Raw genomic sequence first — 21,645 nt, forward strand, 5'->3', positions numbered from 1 at the left:
AGCGGGGGAGCGGGGACGTCCGTCGGACACTCTCCGAGATTAAAGGGGGAGCGTGCTGGGCATTGTGGGCTACGATGGGCGCAGGCCCCGCTCGGAAAGAAACCCTTTTAAGAAAACTTCTTTCGAAAATCACCGCATTCAACATTCCACAATTGATTTCCCTCTCTGTCTTGGCGGCATCAAATACTCTTGAAAAAAAAAATAAAAGCTGTCCATATAAAACGTGATCGACGGAATATATTGATAAAAGTGTAAAAGAGCACAAAGGGATGTAAAATAAATTGATGTCCGAGTCTTTGAATAGCACTCTTGGAAAAGGACTATATCCTTTGTAGTGCTTAATCATCTGCGCTTTGATTAACAACATTTTCTTTAACATTGTTAGAATGTTGTGCTGACCATGAAGTCATGCTGACGAGGAACAATAGCGGGTCGTTCTGTGTACTTCCGCAGAAATCCAAAATCCTCTCGCGCCGTAGAAATTTTGTATGAAAGTGTCTACAAAACAAGGTTCAACCGCAAATTGATGAAAACAGAAGTGCAGGTTTGTGTTTGTTTTGTGCAATGAAATAAGACCAACTGAACCGTGCAGCACTGAAATGGATCTCAATTTTGCAGTCCGGCCCAAAAAAAACAAAATAATCACCGCGATTATCTGGGGCACTCCCTCCACACTTTCAATCGGTGTTTTATCATCACCACGTGTTCCATTTGACCGATGGTGAAGCTAACCCGAATCTCATCTGTTACGATCCCCCGTTGGGATCAAAGGTTGGGATCAAAGGGAGTGTACAAAAAATGAAAGCCTGATATTATCCAAAACAAGTAAATGGATAAAAAAAAACACAGCAAACGATGCGCGCATCCTTCCTATGGCTCGAAAGCTCATCTGTGCTGCTCCTCCCATAGCTTTTCTCACCCTTCTCCGCGTTGTAAAATTTTAAACGCTGTCGGATTTTATTCGTTGTCTTTAGATGGGGGGGGGCGCGTTACTTCCAGCTGGGTGCCGAAGCGCACCGATGTGTCTGTACGGCTCTGCTCGGCCGGATGGATTAACGCGAGCTGGCAACAACGTATAAATGTGTCTTATACATATTCTTGGTTCTTTCGGTAAAGTCAGGTAGATAGAAAAACATTTTTTTGAAAATATAAAAGCAAAAAACCATAATAAAAATAGTAAAAAATAAAATAAAATAAAAAAATAATAAAAACAAAAAACCCACGGGTCTTATAATTAAACTTTTTGTTTTTTTTGGTGGGTGCGTTGGCGGGCGGCACTGGCGGTCGGCCGCGGGTCGCTCGTTCGACAATAAAATTGTTACAGTCAGCGGTTGGAAGATTAACAGTTCCATCACTTTGAAAAAAAAAATGCCGAGCAGGAGAAAAAGTCTCCCTCCCCCCCCGTACTGAATAACTTGAACAACGACTCCTAATAATTGTCCAGATCAGTGTAAAAACTAAAAAAATAATTTAATGCAGTCAAAAAAACACACGCATATGTGTACACAAATATCTCACGCATAAACTTCAGCATAATTTTGGGGGAAGTTCTGTTAGCGAGCACCTATGAAGGCCAGCATGGCACACGAGGGTGGGGGGGGGGGTGACCAGCATCACTCCCGACCGCCTTTGTATCCCCAGTGGGCGATGTTTGCGCTTGAAACCGAATCGACCGAGTGGAGGCCCAGTACTGGTTCAGATAATCGTCATTGGTGTTGCAGATGTGTGTGTGTAGATGTGTGGGGAATCGTAATGGTTTGTGCGCTGGCACTACGTTGCTTGGTGACTTTGATTCGTCAAACGGGTTCTTAACGCAGCGAGCCAACCGCTTTGCTTTTCCGCTCCCCAGAGTGTGTATGTATGCATGTGTACACAGACACAGGAATCCCCTGTTAGGTACTAGAGAGCGAGGGAGGGAAATTCCGTTCGTGAGTGTAATGTTAAGCCTTTGAGAGACTGGGTGGGCAGCAAAAAAATCATGCCCATTCACATTTATCCTCAGTACTGATGCCAGCACAAGCCTCGTTCCGTATCAAATTAAAGGCCAAATTCGAACTAACCAAGGACAAACCAGATTCAAACAACCATTTGCCACTCATTTTGATCACCATGGCCGAGACTTGAACTCTACACGCAACGCGATAACCACGACGCGACAAAGAGGGCTGCCCCCATTTGGACATCACGGGCCATTGGATTAAGTGCTGTTAAGTGTCCACAAGGGGATGGTGTTGCCAGTAACAAACCCGGCGACCTACGTTTGCCCAGAGCTGATGTTTACCTAAGCACACTTTAGATGTCCCCATTTCATGTTAAGTTGACCTAGGAGACGTTTTGGATGTCACCGATGAGTTTGGCCACGAATCAAAGTCACCAAGAAACGTAGCGCCAGCGCACAAACCATTGCACTTCCCCACACATCTACACACACACAACATCTACAACGTTATCAAACTCTAATGACTAGACATTTCAATGAGGAAATCTTTAAAAAAATATTCCTTCCGCTCACAACACAGCAAGTGAATCGCGCATGTAAGAACTGATTGATGACAATTCATGTAAACGATATGCAAATGTCACATTTGAGCTAACGGAGCAAAATACGACTGCTCAAACAAGACAAAATGGAGAAACAACAGAGACGGACCATGTTTTTCTTTCTTTGTTTCTTGAATCGAAGAGCGATCCAGAATCTCGACAAATCGCCGAATAAGTAAGAGACACTGAATAGTTTACGCACCCAGTGAAAGACAATTTTTCCACATCATACCCCCCCCCCATTCAAAGTCCCAATGGTAAACATTGTGGCCAGAATGCCAATCGGTGTTGGACCCGGTGACAAGCCTGAGGTGTGATGCGCGATGGTCCTATCGCTCTGACCAAGCTCCACGTCTCGGTGGGGGGGATGGGATTTGGCGGCACGCGTGAGCGTGCGAGCGTTCGCGACAGCAGTCACAGCTCTTGCTGCAGTTCCGTCAAGGCGGCCGTGAGACGCCGTATCTTCTCCTCCGTGGACTTCTTGCCGCTGGCTGTCTCGCGTAGCAAAGCGCGCATCTCCTCCTCCACCCTCTGGACCTGTGAGAGAGAGAGGGGGGGAAAAAAACACCCCCCAAAAAACACAGGGATGACAAATCATGGGTACCGTAATTACGCCACCACTACCATAACTGTACAGCGCCACTTTTATTAACCTAACTCGTTATATTCCTGGTTCTTTCGGTAAAGTCACGTAAAAGGGAAAAAAAACATTCCCTTCTACGTGACTTAATAATAAGAATTTATTTTTATTTTATTATTTCCCTTCTACGTGACTTCACCAAAAGAACCAATAATATGAATCCCTGCAGTCACGAAAGCTTTAAATCAAAATCTAACTCGTTATCCCAAACACCGTCATCTAATGTACAATTGTATAATTGCTGTAAAACGCCTTGGAGGGAGGCATTATATAAATCTACATAGGATGAAATTCTGCAACGATTACCAACACGCATTTGTCTGCGGAAGCGTTCAGCGATATTACCGTGACGTTCCGTGCCGCACAACGAAATAAAGTCACATGACGTGTGACGTCATGAGATGAGACAGGATTGATGACGGTTTGTTTTTGATATAGGGATCCTGTACACCAGGGTATCTCAGAGCAATTTACATCACATTTCATCTTCAACATTTGACAGGGCGCTTCCCCCAGTGGCAGCTCTCTCTCTGTGAGCAACAGGGTGACCCCTGGCCTGCAATCGGGCATTCGTCTGCCAGTAGGGGGCGATGATTGCGATGTACAGTCCCAATTGAGCAATTAACAGTTCATTTTCGGGTTGGGAAAATTTGGAGGTCACAAGTATCGAGGTCAAGGGGAGGCCTGGCACGTGAAATCATTGCCTTTGCAGAAAAGGCGAGTTCTTTTCGAGCTAGTCTTTTTATCAGCAAGTTTTAGGCAACCTCTTGATCCATTCGGCCAGTTTTACACAGGCAAAGTTTCCTAATGGTAACGACCACTGGTTTTCGTGACCCACCGCTACAGACAGACAGACGGACAGGTCTCATGCATCAACGCATTCAACCAAAGTTGGAAAGCGTACAAAAATAATTTCCCAACACGCGGAGACGGCACGGAGGTGTGACGGCGTTGGCAGCTGTTGGCTTGAATCGCCGCGGCTGTCCCCAGCGTAGGAGGCGGCGAGTCAAAGGCGTTCCTCACACGCGCATTATGCATCTTGCGTCGGATGCCTGCGCAATCCATCGGGGTGGAGGTCGGGATTGGTGGATCGTGGTTCTCGATTCATGTGCTGGCCCAAAGTTCCACTCGGAGATAAAAAAATTAACCCGTAAAAACAAAGTTTTTCACTATAAATCCTTTATATGCGTGGCATCGGTTTTATTTTATTATTCATTTCTGTTTTTCTTGAGTAAGAGTTTCATTTTTATCACATTGGTATTTTAAATTAAATATGAAATATTTTTTTTCCTAAAAAGTGGAAAATTTTGGAAAAAAATTTTCACGAAAATAAATTGTCACGCACAACGAGTCTGTGTGCAAAATGTCAGCTCGATTGGATCACGGGAAGTGGGTTAAAAAACGACCGAAAGATTTGCACGGTCGTAAGCGCGCAAGCAAGTGAACTTAATATAAAGGATTTAAAAAGGCGGCCGTGAGGCAGCCACGTGTCTCCTCCTCCTCCGTGGACTTCTCACCGCCGACCGTCTCACGCATCAAAGGGCGGCCATCTCCTCCTACGCGCATCGCCCGCCTCCTTTTTTGTTTTGCGTTTAGTTTGTTGTCCTTCCCCGGTACCTCTGATTAGCACGGCTGGCTACGTACGGTGCCGAAAGAAGTTCAACATACTTACATATACACACACACACACGCGGTCTCGGCGGCTGAACGGGGGGGAGGGGGGGGGCGGTCGTACCGAGAGATTGGCGGCCTCCACCTGGCGCTGTCTGTCTGTGGACACGAGCGCCAGCTCGGCCTGGTGTGCGGCGTGGGCGCTCTCCAGCTGCCGCCGGAAGGCGTCATCGGCCTCACGGAGCTTGTCAAGGGCCGCCCTGGCGACCGCGAAAAGTACCGCGTAGAAACATTTACGTGTGCAGTCAACTGTCAATTGCCTGGATACTCTCGGTTCGAACACAGGCTGCGATCAAACCGGGCTCCCGAGTGTAGCGCGGTGATGGTCACAGTCTGGACACCCAAGGACTGCACAAATACCCATCGCGATTCGTTTCGTTTCACACTTAATGTGGCCAAGGTGCTGCTTCCATAATGAAAAATATTGGTTTCACCATCACGTGACTCTCAGTGGCGGAGCGTGTTGGAGAGTGCTGCTCCCTACTTGTGAGGAGCGGAAGTCACTAAAAGGGATCTCACAGGTAGGTCTGTGATATCCGCTTCCATCAAAGGGTCGCACTGCTCTGCTTCCTTCTTCTAAGACACAAGTCCCCCACGTGTGTGCGGTCGGATTGCTCAGATTTCCTCCGTCCATGTGCTTCTATCCTGTGCATCATCACTCGTCACGTCCACCGCCGTCCTCTTATCTCGCTCCACCGCATCCTCCCATCTCTCCCTCTCCTCCTCCTGCCCTGCACCCGTGGCGTCTCCATCCCCCAAAACCTTCTTGGTCTCTCGTCAACACGTGCCCAAACTATTTAAGCCCTACCTCCCTTGTCCTCTTAACAATATTCTTAACCACCCCTAAAGGTCTTCATTGCACCACCTTTCCTTGCACTGTGAGAGACCCAACATTGATATTTAATCTCATGGCATGGTGCCGAAAAGACTATCGAGATAAATCTGGATGAAATTATGTATATATTTTTATTATTTATGTCACTGGCAGCAAAAAAGAAAGGATCCCCCCATATAGCCTTAACATGCTGTTGGGGAAATTGCGGTAAGGGAGTAGCACCTATCAAGGCCAGCATGGCACACGAAGGGGGGGGTGGGTGGCCAGCACCACGCCCGACCACCTATGTCTTCCCAGTGGCGATGTTTACACACTGCACCAGGTACTCATTTGAGGCCGAGTCAACATAGGGGAGGCCCAGGACCGGTTCAAATAATCGTCACCGGTGTTGTCCGTGAGCGGGAATCGAACCCGGGTGGCCGGGTTCGTGGCGCAGCGAGCCGACCACGACACCACCGCTCCCCAGTACCAACCCACGCACGCACGCACACACGCAGGCGCACGCACGCACACACACGCACGCACGCACACACGCACGCACACACGCACACACGCAGGCGCACGCACATGCAGGCGCACGCACACACGCACGCACGCACTCACGCACACACACACACACACACACACGCGCGCACACACGCACTCACGCACACACAGGCACACACACACGCACGCACACACACACACGCACGCATGCACGCACGCACGCACACGCGCGTACTTGTGTGCTTTGATGGCCTGGTCCCTCTCCTGCTGGAGCCGAGCCTCCTTGGCGTCGAAGCCCTCCTTCATCTGCCGCACCTGGCTCTCGAGCCGCGACAGCAGCTGAGCCTTCTCGCTCCACTTGCGGTTGCTCGCCCTGCCGACCGGCGGCACAGACGCGACGGGCGTGGGGGGGGGGGGAAGAGGAGACGCAGTGAACACGGCGAACTTCGAACTCCGACGGACTTGCGTTTGGCAGCGCCGATCCGGGGCGGGCGGTGGGGGGGGGGGTGCCGAGCGGATTTTCCTCCCGTCTGCTTGTGGGAATTAAATGCCTCCTCGTGATAGCGTTCCTATCGCTATGACCAAATCACCCGCAACACGCACAAACACCGCCAACCCCCCCCCTCCCCGATCTCGCCAGACCTGGGAAGGTAAGCAGGAACAGAGCCTGGGTAGTGTTTGGATGGGACCCACTGCCATGCATTTAGTAGATTGTTATAGGCATCTGTGGGGCTACGTACGTATGTTGAACTTCTTTCGTGCTTATCGGAGGTTGTGGGCAGCATCGGGCGCAGCGTGCCCAACATCCATCGTTGCACTCTATTGCTATTGATAATAATCATTTATTTATCCGGATGTACCACGCTGAGTGGCAGGAGGGTCTTGCTGTGACACTGGGGTTTTTATTTTAAGATCTTTTTGAGCCAATTGATGACTGCTCATACGCGCGAGAGAAAACCGGAGCGCCGGGAAACGACCACTTGTCCGTTTCCGCTTTTTAGCTTTCCTCAAGCCGAAAGTTGACCACTAGGATGGACTGGCCTATGGCACCGGGCTCTGTCTTCAGCAGGACAGGTTTCCCTCGCCCCATGCCGGTTCGCTTTGTGCGATTTCGCGTCTATGCGGTCAACCTATTTCTACGCAAAAAATCGCTATATCGTGCGTTTTGAGTTCACTCTACACGGAGCTATGCGGGTCGGACATGGGACGACATTTTGAGTGTACTGTGTGTAGTGTGTGTGTGTGCTGTGTGTGTACTGTGTGTAGTGTGTGTGTGTGCTGTGTGTGTAGTATGTGTGTACTGTGTGTGCGTGCTGTGTGTGTGCGTGCTGTGTTTGTACGTGACTCGGCAGGCTGTCTCTTCGCGCGGTTTCGATTTGTGTGCCCTTTTGTTGGCACAAAGCAGCAGAATGGTGCTGAATGCAACCACATTAGCAAATGCAACTTTGATCCTTACCCGTGTATCGACAGTTACATTTTAATGTGCAATGTTACCGAGGGACTACTCTGTGTGTCGTCTTGTTGTGTTGCTGCCTTGCCCAAGCTTGCATTATGTGTGGGAAAAATCGGCAGGAATGCATGTACTTGTGCGATTTTTACTCGCGTAATTTATTTATTGAAAGGCTTCATTTATTTTTCGTGACCTGCTCACCTTTTCCCCGTTGTCGCTGCTGCTGTAAGTCGCTGAAAACTCCCGACGCCTACTGGACCATCAGTGAAAAAGAGGAGCTTCGCAGCTCAAATCGGATTCCTCCTCCTGTCGAAATAAAGGTTTCCCTCGATTCCGGAATGCATCCTCCGATGGAAAAACCTGCACTTGCGAGTTGTCCGGCACGCAGCCCCTTGTCCACACAACGGCACCGTCAATCCAAGCTCCCCTGGGTCCGAGCGTTGAGGGCGCCACGGTGATGAGATGTGAACTACCTCGCCTGGTATACACAGGAGGTCGCGGGTTCGATCCCGGCCCTGTCGCCTGGAAATTTGGAGTTTGCGTGTTCTTCCCGTGGCCGCGTGGATTTTTCTCCGGGTCCTCCGGTTTTTCCCCCCCACATTTAGAATCAACGTCACGCGTTCAGAGAGGATTTGGCTGCTCGAAATGTCCACGTGATAAGCCCACTTCGTCGAGTTATCATTCGCGATTGGCAGGTCGCTTCTGAAAAATAGTTGAGTTTATAGCTTAGTTTCAAGTTACCATCTTTCTCTGCCCCTGCAGCCTCCGCATTTCCGCAAAACGTGTCCCAGGAAATATCATCTCTCTCTTCTTGATCGACTCAAGGAACCTCGTTTCATCAGAAATTGATTCGCTTGTCTGGCGCGGGGCTCTCCAGAGAATCCTCGGCAATGCAGAGGAGGGTACTTTCAACTCCAAGGCTTCGAGATCGTCATTTCTTCATCTTTCCCGAGCGAGGAATCCCTTGCGTCCATACAAAGCTACCCACCACACAAGCGCTTGTGTAACAATTGTAATAACAGCAGGAGCAACAACGCCCGCCCATCTAATCCAGGTAAAAATCCTCAATGATTCTCAAGGCGACTTCAGGACGGTTCTGAATTGGCGTGTTCGAACAATTCCTCTAATTATTGTTAGGGGCATGGAGGGGTTGATGAAGGGGGGTGTGTGGGAACGGGGGTGGGGGGGGGGGCGATGAGAAGGCGAGGCTTGTATGGGGTCCCCGGTGGTGTGCGTGCGAGTCGATGGGGGGGGGGGGGAAGGGGGGGGTGGGTGTTCCGACATGCTATCACCGCCCCCGCGTGATGGCTTGCTCGCACCCCTTGCCCGCCTGCTCGTCCGCCTGCCCGCCCGCCCGCACGCTCGCCAGCTCACTCACTCATGCTCAAGCGTGGCCCGTCCCAGCCGGTCGCGCGCCTCCTCCAGCTCCAGCTCCAGCTGCTCCTTGCGGTCGTCCAGGCGCTCGGCGCGCTCCTGCAGCTCCCGGCCGGCGGCCGTCTGCTCCGCCAGACGCGACTCCATCTCCCGCCGGGCGGCCAGACTCTCGTCCCGCGCGCGCCGCACCGTCTCGTCCCGCTCCTGCAGGCCCTGCCGGCGTTGGGCAGGGCGGAGGGAGAGGAAAACGGACGACCGATGGGTGACCTTTCGTCAGGGCTGGCTAGGACACTACCTGGACGGGAAGTTCGATGTTGCGAGTGTGGCCAGGTGGCTCAAGAGGTCCGAGGGCTCAGCTGGAACCGCTGAGAGTTCTTGAAGGTTTCGGCGGACCTGGCAGCGACCTTGGTTTATGTGACAGGCAGTTTGACAGGAAACATCAATGTTGTTCGTGGCCGGGTGGAAAATATGGGTTTTGTGAACATCACTGTCATCAGCCACGATCAGCTGACTGCTGGATGAAGGCCTCCCCGCGCTGTTACCCCTACTAATTAAAGCGATATGGCATAGGCCTGGTGGCTCAGAGGTCACAATGCTGAGTTGGCATCGCTAAGATCCTGTGTACGATTCCACGTTTTCAGCCACCGGTGATTAACCGAGGCTCTCAAGTGCAGTGAGCTAACGACGTCAGGCACATTACTAATTACTGCACGATAAACCCCCCCCCCCTCGCCTTCACATCCAATTTCTCTTTGCAATTAATATAGATAAAATCCCAGCTCTGAGAATTAAAAAAATATCACGTTTCACTGTCATGCAATTCCAAACGAATTAGCACAGCAGAAAGACAACTGGGCACTGGGACTCTTGTTGTTGTGTTGCTGCCTTGCCCAAGCTTGCATTATGTGTGGGAAAAATCGGCAGGAATGCATGTACTTGTGCGATTTGTACTCGCGTAATTTATTTATTGAAAGGCTTTATTTATTTTTCGTGACCTGCTCACGACGGGATGATGAGCTCCCAGCAGGTTCGAGTGGAGTGGGGGGGGGGGGGCTGCTTTTATCTCCTGGTACGCGCCGCGCCACCATTACGCACCAGATGCCGTGTCTTTCATGCTCACGACGAGTGCAGCGTCACGGCTGTCGCAGGGGCGGCGCGCCGAGCAGAGAGAGACCCAGAGGCTGTCGCAACGTATGCACGGATGTGTGTATGTATGCACGGATGTGTGTATGTATGCACGGATGTGTGTATGTATGCACGTGTGTTGAACTTCTTTCGCAGCGTATGTAGCCAACCGTGTCAATCGGAGGTGCGGGGGAAGAACAACAAAATGAACACAAAAATGCAGCTTTAAAGAAATGAGTTTGTCAAGCTGGATGATATCCAAGTGCACAGCTCCAGTGGCTTCCTAATATCAGAAGGAAGAGCTTTCCAGACGGCCGCAGAAGCGCATCCGAAAGTGCACGATGCGGTGGCCGTCTTTGTTCGATGGCCGGTCAAAATCCGCTGCTGCGAGGATGACCGTAGTTAGCGTGGTGGTTTACACTCCGTGACGAGATCAGCGAGGCGTTGTGGTTCATTTGCGGTGAGAAATTTGTGTGCAACGAGCGCGGCCTTCTCACGTGTTCGTTCAGCAGCCAACGCAGCTCGGCGAGCACTGGACAGACACGGTCGGATCTTGCAGCGCCCCGTCACGGCACGCGGCTGAAGCGACGAGGGGATCAGCTCTAGTCGAGGCAATCGCGCGGTTCTACCGCGAGCAATTACTTTTGCCTTCTATTTTAAATGCTGGTTATTCCAGTTTCAGAAAAGTCACTTGATTTTTCATTTGAGCGAAGGCTTTAGAAAGCATGAAAGCGTTTTTCAAGCGTTGTTTATCCACGCATTGCTATCACAACGACAGACGATTACTGCCGACTGATTATCGCCAGTGTTGTGATAATGCTGCCACAGGGGTGAAATGGTGAGCGCACCGAGCTTGCGATTCAGAGGTTTGCCAGTTCGATCTTCCAAAATAGTGGTGCAGGTTCACTTAAATTTCAATTTAAAGCTTTCGTGACTGCAGGGATTCATCTTCTTGGTTCTTTTGGTGAAGTCACGTAGAAGGGAAATAATAAAATAATAAAAATAAAACATAATAAAATAATTCTCACGACTTTTCATTTAGACGCTGTCTTCCCGACAGACCTGTTCTTCACCTGAGGACAGCTGCTTGCATTGTGGCCGAAACGTCGTGAAAATATTTTTATTATGTTTTATTTTTATTATTTTATTATTTCCCTTCTACGTGACTTTACCGAGAGAACCAAGAAGACAGGTTCATTTAATCACCCCTCACCTCTGTTCACCCAGCAGTATAAATGGGTAACACCATAGTTTATCTATTATAAGGCTGCGTGTGGCTATTCCCAACTCGCACTCAGAAGTCTGGCCAATGCAGAATAAATAATAAAACTAAATTGAAAAAATCCCCCTAAACAGGGCTCCCCCCCAGAGTTTTCTCGAGTAGAGGCCCTTCTGTCAGCACTGTATAAATTCACGACCATATATATCTTAAATAACAGACACATTGTAGTGCATTGTTTTAAATGCAAAGCAGTACAACTGGCAGGTATGGATGCGAGTGTACAGTTTCAAATTAACGAAGCTACGATAAAACGTTTAACCTTGTGCTTCATGAAATACGGCGCCTAATGACGAATGATGCCATCAAAAGCCTGCGCTCATAGTTTCCCGAGACAGCGCAATGCGAGGAGAAATTAACCCTTTCCGAGACATCTGCAAGTTGCAGCGTGGGTCCTGTTCACAGCTGAATCTCACAACGTGTGAGCGTTTCAGCGTTAATTTTACAGGTAGGAACAACAGTTCCACACTGCCCACCAGGGATTATTTGTCTGTCGTGCATAGCCCCTCCCAAACATGTACGCTCCCGGATTGGTTGAAGCGCGTCACGTGACCGCGAGCTCTCTGTCGTGTACGAATGCGCTGTCCAACCAAGTTCCTACCTGCCCACTCCGAAGGAACGTGTTATTTAGAGAGGCGTAGCGCCGATGTTTTTGAAGACACTGCACTCACCGCAGAGAACCGTAGCGGCACGACTGCATTGTATGACAACTGTGCCACACACCTTCACCGCATGGCCTTGTGGGAGCCGCGGTACCAATAATGCTAGAGATTTTTTTGGATTACGTTCCAATGACGTACATATATATCATCGGAACAGGAAAGGGTTAAATGAACCTTTATTTATACACCGCCTGACACCAGCCAATACGTTACCAAGGCCCGTTTAGATCATGAGGGTGTTTTAATAAAATGGGAATAAAATGAAGAGCGGTGATTCTAGCAATCGCACAAAAACAAAGATCCCACGTATAGCCTGTAACAAGCAAGTGCTGTTGTGAGCACCTATGAAGGCCGGCACAGCCCACGAGGGGGGTAAGCTGCCAACACCACACCCGGCCGCCTTTGTCTCCCTAGTGGTGATGTCTACACACCGCACCAGGTACTCATTTGAGGCTGAGTCGACCTAGCGGAAGCCCAGGACCGGTTCAGATAATCGTCACTGGTGTTGGCTGCGAGCGGGAATCGAACCCGGGTCGCCGGGTTCGTAGCGCAGCGCGCTAACCGCTACCCTGCCACACGTGCACACACGTAGTCTTTTCTCACCATGAAAAAATTATCTACATATAAGGTGTCAGTTCTGATAAAATACCGAGCAGCGTCTCTGCAATTGGCACTGCCGGCACACAGGATTAGGAGATAAATTACAGATAAATTAAAACCGGCTTTCATTGGGCCTGCAAAGAGTGTTTTAGACCCCAATACGTCATGCACACCCCGCTACAATTACAGTAATTTAAATCTGCACTAAATTTGACAAAAGGCTGCGACTGACATTCAGTGGTGGGGGTGCTAATCGAAGCCTTAGGGTCCCCCCCCCAAGCGGCTCAAGGCGTCTCCACGATTCACAAAATGAAAAAAAACCAGGTGAACTAAATATCAGCTTGAATACATATGACAACAGAAAAAAAAAAGAGTTGATTAACATAAACACATTAATATCTCTCACCGTTATCTTCTCTCATCAAACTCTCTTCCGTCATCTCATGTAGGAGCTTATACAGGGGGGCGCTTCAAAAAAATGTGAACACTTCCGAGAATTTGCAACACCACGAGAAATGTACCCTCCGGGCTCTGGAGACCACCTGGAGAAGATTCCAGGCACGCGTTGACAACGATGGCGAACAAGTAGAGACTCTGACTTTTTGAAGCTATTAACGTTACATTTGTTATCATGTTACAGTGTGCTATTATCCGTTCTTTTGCCATTAAAAACGATAGTCCCATATAAGTGTTATAGGGGGGAGGTGGGGAGAGGTGGGGAAGGTGGGGAGGGGGGCAGAGCCCTCAAAAGTGCCGGCACCACCGCTGCCAGCACGCGCGACGGAACGACGACCGCTAGCGGCTCAGATTTGGGGGGGAGGGGGGGGGGGTGGGGGGCCTTGCCTCCTTGAGCTTGCGGATTGTCTCCGTCTGGTCGTCCAGGATCTTGGTCTTAATCTTGAGGGCGTCCGCGTCGCGCTCCGCTTGCTTGCGCAGAGAATCCGCCTCGGCCTGGAGCGACTCAATCCTCGCCTCCATCCGCCCGCGGTCCTGTGAGAGCGCCGCTCCTGGAACATTCAACAACAAACGTGGTCAATGTAATCATCATCGTCGTCGTCGTCGTCATCAGCATCAGCTTTGATCGACTGAGTTCTGGTTGAAGGTGTCCCGCCCCCCCCCCCCCCCAAGCCGTCGCTAGCTCTCCAAGGTCTCGCGGTGCGGTAGTCCATACAGCGATTTGTACACGTGCCGATTTCATCATCGCTCCACGTTAAGTCTCGAACCACCAGCCGCCAAACCCCCTTACAGCGACGCATCCTACCCAAAGCCCACTGAATAATTTTTCAAAACAAAGCGACTTTCAGAGCCTCATCAGCAGACATGAGGCATGTTAAACAAACGCTGCTGGGCTGCCAGATGACAAGACGCATCTGCTGTTTCCACACAGCCCGATCGGCACCGGGGGGGCTTGGCAAGCGGCGTCAACATGGCGACGAGATGTGAACCACCTCGCCTGGTATACAGGAGGTCGTGGGTTTGATCCCGACCCTGATGCCTGCTGTTTATTTGGAGTTGGGATGTTCTCCCCGTGATTGTGTGTATTTTTCTCCAGGTCCTCCGGTTTTTCGCTCCACATTTATAAACATGCGTTTAGAGTATCATTTTCCACACAATGGGCCACATTGTTGAGCTATCATTTTGTAGCCAGGTCGCTTCTGAAAAGGGGCTGTATAGGCTCAGTGGGCCTTACCTAGTGAAAAAAAAGAAAAGTTGAGTTTAATAGTTTATCTTCTTGGTTCTTTCGGTGAAGTCACGTAGAAGGGAAATAATAAAATAATAAAAATAAAACATAAAATAATTCTCACGACGTTTCGGCCACAACGCAAGCAGCCGTCCTCAGGTGAAGACGCTGTCTCCCCGACAGACCTGGTCTTCACCTGAGGACGGCTGCTTGCATTGTGGCCGAAACGTCGTGAGAATTATTTATTATGTTTTATTTTAATTATTTTATTATTCCCCTTCTACGTGACTTTACCGAAAGAACCAAGAAGATGAATCCCTGCAGTCACGAAAGCTTTAAATCGAAATTGAATAGTTTAGTTTAGAGTTTCACACGGCCCGAACCTTGCTGCGCCAGCTCATGACCCCAGGCGTGCCGCTCGCTCCGCAGTCCGTCCGCCACGGACTCCAGCGCCTTGAGTTGTGACACGAGGTGCGACTTCTCCTTGCGTAGCAACTCCAGCTGCACCGTCCTCTGCTTGTCCTCCTCCGCCGCCCCATCCAGCGCCTGCGCCTGCCGCTGCGTGACGCACGGCACGGCCACAGCGACAGTGGGCGGGCAGATTGAAAGTCGGGAGACGCAAGCCGCGATTGATTGGGTGAGAATTTTGAAAACTTTCCGGGCTAAAGGTTGAAAGGGTTCGAGTTGACTCTCCGTCCGTAGCGGGGTAGTACTACATGGCGGGGGATGGGGGAGCTGATGTACCATCGAGGCAACCCATCGGACTGACCGACAAACATAACTACAACACAGTGCAACACAACACGAAATATGTAGAGTTAGTGATTTTAGTTTTGGTTGGTCCGTATAATAAAACACAAACACACAGTATACTACACACGGTAATAGGATTACTTATTTTTTTCTTACGTATATTTGTAACGCATTTTGCAGCTTTCCAGACTTTCAGCTATGAAACAGACCAAGGTTCCCCCCCTCCCCCTCCCACCCACTATTGCTGCGGCTAGCCGGGTAAATAAAAAAAAGAATGTAATTACGCTAACAACATCAACAGAGGACGTGCGAGCCGGCGATTTGAACGCGTGATCTGCGGGTCGCGGAGCGAGGCGTTGATCGCAAGCCGCTAGGGGGGGGGTGGGGATCCAATTTCACCGGCTGCGGATTACAGGTGTGCGCGCGTGCGCACGCTCACCGAAATTTGGTGTTCTTTTTTTCCCTTCCCATTCCTGTACTTTTGTCAACTGGGACACGAACGGGCTGCGCACGCAAACAGAGACATTGTACGCGGTATTTTACAACCTCCGTAATTAAAAAAAAAAAATCGTTGGCCATTACCAAGGCGCGGGCTACGTGCTGTTTGCATCAATGCGATAAATGAAAATTGCCCAGTCTGTTGACCTATAAAATGTTTAAGGGTGAGTGGGGGGGGGGGAAGAATAAGTGAAAATGTAAGTCTTGGACATTCACAAAAGAGTTACAAAAAATACTGCTGGTCTTAACAAAAAGTCTGGGTAGTCACAGCAGTCTACCGAGCAATGCAGTAGAATTTAAAGATTTCACTTCCGAGTGTCTCAGTGCGCCGAGTCGGCACTGCCGGGAGCCTGCAAATGAAAACTCGGCAACTGATTGTGCAATGAATGGACGGCCACAGCTCAGTCTGATTGGAATGAGAGAAACAGCTCAAAATCACGGCAAGTGAGTGCGGATTATTGCCAATTGACAGGGCACCAACAGTAATAGATCTGACGTCATCGTCCGGAGCCATTATCTCGCACAAGGTGTGTACGTGCTGCTACCTGCGCGGGTCGCGAATGGAATTTTTTTTTTCTTTCCTTCGTGACACGACGCCAGTAAGCAAAGGTGACGCGTAATTTCAAAACGAAGGCGAAAATAAAAAAAATGAAAGAAAACAATAGAAAACTAAAAAATCCACTTCCATTAGCGAAATCATCCAGCACTCGCATTTGCCAGCACCCACACCAAGAACGCCCTCCCCCGCAACGCTTTACAGAATGATTTATCGTTTTCCAATGCGCATCGTCGCCCATCGGCTGCGCACTTCTGCCTGCTCGCTGCAAAGACGTCGTGGCTGCTTCTCTTTGCGCAACGATTGACCGGGGATGGTGGTGGCTTCATGGTGAGCCCCTCGCTGAGTACGCCAGCCGGTGTGTGTTTGTGTGTGTGTCGGTGTATGTGTGTGTGTCGGTGTTTGTGTGTGTATCGGTGTATGTGTGTGCGTCGGTGTTTGTGTGTGTGTCGGTGTCTGTGTGTGTCGGTGTATGTGTGTGTGTCGGTGTATGTGTGTGTGTAGGTGTGTGTGTGTGTGTCGGTGTTTGTGTGTGTGTCGGTGTATGTGTGTGTCGGTGTCTGTGTGTGTGTAGGTGTGTGTGTGTCTGTGTGTGTGTCGGTGTCTGTGTGTGTGCATGTCTGTGAGCGTGGGAAGCTGTAGTGCAGCGGTTAGCGCACTGTGCTATGAACCGGTGACACGAGTTTGAATTGACCCCGAGCATTTCTTTCCTTTTCATATTAATTTCTGTTTTAACTCAACCTTACTTAAAACAATATTAAGTTTTAGAGAATTAAATGGGGGTCACAAGACACATTCACCACCCTGTACAAATGCACACTTCACAACGTACAACAACGCACAAGCTGAAGAATTAAACGGTGAATGGTTCGAGGAACGCGATCGCTCTCTGAATGTTTTCGCGCATCAATAAAAACACCGCAAAAGGGGCCCACCTCCCCCAAATTTTCTGCCGCGCATTCAGCAAATCGGCACACAACAAAACCCAAAACGACAACAAGAACAACGCCCGGACCTCCGTCAGCCACCGAGCGGTGAAACTGCTCATCAGCTTCCTCCAGCACATATAAATATTCATGTTCTGAATTCCTCACACAATGAAGCCTTCTGGTGTATCCAACAATGAACGCACCGTGGCACTACGGACGCACCACTTACCGCGCGCGCGCCCGGCGCAAGCGTTCCGCGGACCAACCTGTGGTGGATGCGCGTCAACACGATCCCTTCGCTCACGCACCTTGATGAGCGCACCCGCCTCCTGCCTTGCCCTGGCGAGCTCCGACAGCCGCCCCTTCTGCTCCTTGACCATGACCGTGAGCTCCCGCACGAGCGTGGCGGAACGCCGCTCCTTGTCGCGCGTCGCCGCCAGCTCCGCCGTCTGCTGCGCCAGCTCGTTGGCCGCGCGATCGAACGCGAGCTTCACCTGCCGCCCAGAGTCACGGGGGCCGCGTCACCTCTCCCGCCGAGCTTCAGCCTCGATTCTCTTCGCTAATTAACGTGCCCAGGCCAGTGAAGCTCACGCACGTTGGGGTTAGCTGCCAGGCACGGTCATCGATAGAAGATCCACGATTATGCTTGCAGTACACCTGGGTGCCACGGTGGCGAGATGTTCACCACCTCTCCCGGTATACAGGAGGTTGGAGGTTCGATCCCGACCCTGACCCGTCTTCATATTTGGAGTGTGCATGCCTCTCTCACCGTGATCGTTTGGATTTTTCTCCGGGACCTCCGGTTTTTCCCTCACCATTTAGAAACGTGCGTTAAAAATAGTAATTGGCTGCAATCAATTTTCACGTAATAAGCCACTTTTTTGAGCTGTCATTTGAGGACAGGTGGTTTCTTAAATAGAGCTACGTAGCTCAGTGGGCCTTACTTGGGAAAATAAAAAAACACTAACACCTACAGCTCTTATGTCAATCCACTGCCGGATGAAAGCCCATCGCCACACCGTGCGGGTCACGGGGGTGACTTGGACATACTTCACCACACTGGTCACAGTGCGGGTCGATGAAGGTGGGGAACGTAAACATTGGACTGGAGCACATTACGGTATCACAGTGGTTATTGCCACACTGCCCATAGCTGGAAATGCAGCCCTGTAGCAGCCTACAGCACCTGTTTCATATATGGCGGGCATCCATTCAAGGCACTATCCAGGCTCAAAGCCTGCTTAGCTTCCGAGATTCAACAAAATCACCTGCATTATGGGTAATTTGATCATAAGCATACAGCAAACTGTGTGTGTGCATGACTCTACAATGTATGTAAATTATGTGAAAATGCTATGTTAATATCCCGTTTAGGCTAACAGAGCATCCGTAAGTGCTGGATCTCAAGCACATGCCATCGTGGGTGGCTCCCATAACTCGACTGTGTCTCTGCCAACTAAATCCCTCGTAAAGCCTTACCAGACTGTTGGGGCAAGTGCTGTTAGCGAGCACCGAAAAATGCCGGCTAGGCACACGAGGGGGTGGGTGGCCAGCACCACGCCACCCCTCCTTTATCTCTCGAGCGGCGATGTTTACACACCGTACTAGGTACTTATTTGAGGCCGAGTCGACCTAGGGGAGGCCTAGGACTGGTTCAGATATAATCGGCACTGGGGTCCATGAGTGGGAATCGAACTCGGGTCCCTGGGTTCATATCACAGAACGCTAACCGCTACACTACCGCTCACCTGTCAGGCCCACGTACGCACCCACGCACGCACACGTGCGAACACACACGCACCTCCTGATAGCGCGTAGCCTCGATTGACAAGGCTGCCCGAAACTCATCCTCCAGATGGGCGTACTGCAGCGTGAGGGCCTCCACTCTGTCCTGGTGGACACGCAGCGTCTCCGCGTGCTGCTCCTCCAAGCGGGCCCGCTCGCGGTCCAACTCCTGCTTGAACTCCGGGCCGTCGAGTGGCACGCGGCTCTCTATCGCTTTTCTGGAGGGCGGCAGACGAAGTGGCGGTGAGATGTCGGCCAGGAACGTGAGATATGGCAACGGCGTGGGAAGGCTGTCTTCACTTTGTGATACTGGACATCTGTGAAACGACTGGACATACCTTTATAGCTCATCGAATTCCTCCATTTCAATATATATTCCGATTTTTATTCTAATCGGTGGACAGATCATGCCTGACGATGATGACGTGCTCATGTCAACATGCAACAAGGCTACATGCGCATTTGTAACTCTTGCAGAGCTGTGAGCCGTCACTCTGTGTTAGAGAAATTGCCCGCAGAGGGTGATATCACGGAATAATTCCTGAGATCCCTTTAAGTGGCCTATTGCCCAAGTGCTGCACATTCTCACACGCCCTGCTGTCGCGATGTGCATTGCACGGAAGTGAAACCTCGATTTTATTTTAAATACACAGAATTAGATCTTTTTCAACGTTAAATGAAAACTCAATTTAATACCATCGGGATTTTTTTCACGCAGATGTTAGTGGGACGATCAACGACCTACTGAAGAAATATTTAAACGAGACTTCTGAAAAATCCCCAATTTGCCATTTTATCATTTGCACAGTAAAGACGTACGCTTTGCAAAACCCTGCCAATAGATTGTCACATGAGGCTCGAATGGATATTTCTCATTCGCAGAACTATTATTTTGCAAAATCGATTATGGTTTTCGTGAACAGTCATTGATGAATGACCCCGAGCTACCGTCTTGCGACATTTGAGAATCCAGTTTAAAATCGCGGTTGGCCGAATCCTGAATTCGACGCCAGGATCTCAGCGCCGTTGGCCGCTCGGTGAGTTCTGTGGGCAACTGCGTAAGAAATTCCCCCCAGTTTTACCATGTTTAGTGGTTGTTTCCCTGTCACAGGTTGATTCACAAACCGTACCTCTCCATAACAAAGGCTCACCCTCTTAAGCCTCACCTTACCATATTAATAAAAAGTATGCGGCCCTTGCCCCACCACCTTCTCCAACCATTATATAAACGGAGTGGTAGCTCCTGCAATCTCTCATTTACTTGATACAGCTGTCGTGGCTGTGACGGTCCCACCTGAGGACGGAAGCTTGTGTTGCCTCCGAAACGTCGTGATTTTTATTTTATTTTATTTTACTTTTTTTATGTTTTACCTACGTGACTTTACCGAAAAAACCTAAGAATATGAATCCTTGCAGTCACGAAAGCTTCAAATCTAGAATTAAATTCCCCCAAGTTCTCACGAACAAAATGTCAAGCAACCAACCACTGACCTCCGAGCCAGCTGGCCACATCTGGAGATGTGGTTTACAAGACAGCGCTGGTGGTTACCAGCGATACGGTGAGCTGAGAGAGAGCGTGACAGCAGCAACAAGGGCGACGGCGTCTATAACGGTTAAGTCTGAAGTTGAATGCACACCTCGAACTGCCGGCAGGGTCATCATTTTAATTGCACCAGCAGGATGTGACATCCACCCATTCACATGGGCTCACGGGCTCGAACAAGATAGGGAATGTACGCCCCGCTGCAAAGAAGCGTGTGTTATCCTGCAAGGTTTATGCAGGCACCTTGGGATGCGCAATATCGCACGGACAAGCTCTGGGCCACTTCTCCATGCAGGGCCGCTGCTGCTGCTGCTCCCGATATTGGGCTTTAAATTGAAAACAGCAGAGCACGATGATTTCAGCAGCGTTATCAGGGGGCAAAAAGGAACAAAATAAAGCTGCCATTGCAGTAGCTAGATTTCGTGATTTATTTATTCTTTTTTGCTTTTGCACAGGCCACATCGCGTTCGCGCACGCTCCCAATGACATATTTTAGCATCGGCAAAAGCATTTTTCATTCATATTCGAAAAAGCCGAGCAGTCGCAAAATTAAGATAATTATTTTTTCACTGATATTTTAATAGGCATCTCCAGACAGTGACTGAAAATCAGCAGGAGAAATTGAAGCGGGGCCGGGTAGGAGGCACTTGAATCACGACTCGGCGCTTTCACCATGCCATCCACGTTCACGAGTTGGGGGGGGGGGGTCCCAGCAGTATTCTTAAACCTTTCCCCGTTTCCGAGATCGTCTGCAAGTTGCAGTTCCCCGTTCGCTGCTGAATCTTGGAACGCACGAGCGGCTCAGCGATAATTTTATTCAGAGAGACGTAGCGCCGTTGTTTTTGAAGACATTGTACTCTTGCCGCAGAGAACCGTAGCGATACGACCGCAACTCTATGATCTCCTTTCTCGTTAACGATGACGGAGTGTACTCTTTGGTTCTTTCGGTAAAGTCACGTAGGTATAAAAAAAAAATCACGACGTTTCGGGCGCAACACAAGCGTCCGTCATCAGGTGGGTCAACCACAGCAAGAAACAATTGCTGAAGTGGGCCCACTTGTGTTGTGCCTAAAACGTCGTGATTTAATTTATTTGATTTTCTACCTATGTGACTTTACCGAAAGAACCAAAGAGTATGGATCCCTGCAGTCACGAAAACTTCAAATCTAGATTGATGACAGAGTGGGTTACATCATGTACATCATCGGCAACGGGAAAGGGTTAAGAGGCCGTCAGC

The 21,645-nt window shown here is 49.9% G+C and overlaps 1 protein-coding gene across 1 annotated transcript in view; it reads right to left on the reverse strand.

Moving 5' to 3' along the window:
• Positions 1–1,175: 1,175 nt before the first annotated feature.
• Positions 1,176–21,645, reverse strand: part of LRRCC1 (leucine rich repeat and coiled-coil centrosomal protein 1) — a 58,370-nt gene continuing 37,900 nt past the window's right edge. Inside the window, exons 13-20 of the mRNA XM_078875850.1 lie at positions 18,882–19,083; positions 17,389–17,574; positions 14,728–14,902; positions 13,507–13,670; positions 9,002–9,210; positions 6,409–6,546; positions 4,917–5,052; positions 1,176–3,078 (exon numbers count right to left, since the gene is read on the reverse strand). Of these exons, the coding sequence (XP_078731976.1) occupies positions 2,956–3,078; positions 4,917–5,052; positions 6,409–6,546; positions 9,002–9,210; positions 13,507–13,670; positions 14,728–14,902; positions 17,389–17,574; positions 18,882–19,083 (1,333 nt within the window). The 3' untranslated portion in view covers positions 1,176–2,955. The remainder of the gene's footprint in view (positions 3,079–4,916; positions 5,053–6,408; positions 6,547–9,001; positions 9,211–13,506; positions 13,671–14,727; positions 14,903–17,388; positions 17,575–18,881; positions 19,084–21,645) is intronic.

Source organism: Lampetra fluviatilis, chromosome 42 (genome assembly GCF_964198595.1).
Source record: "Lampetra fluviatilis chromosome 42, kcLamFluv1.1, whole genome shotgun sequence".
Classification (NCBI taxonomy): domain Eukaryota; kingdom Metazoa; phylum Chordata; class Hyperoartia; order Petromyzontiformes; family Petromyzontidae; genus Lampetra; species Lampetra fluviatilis.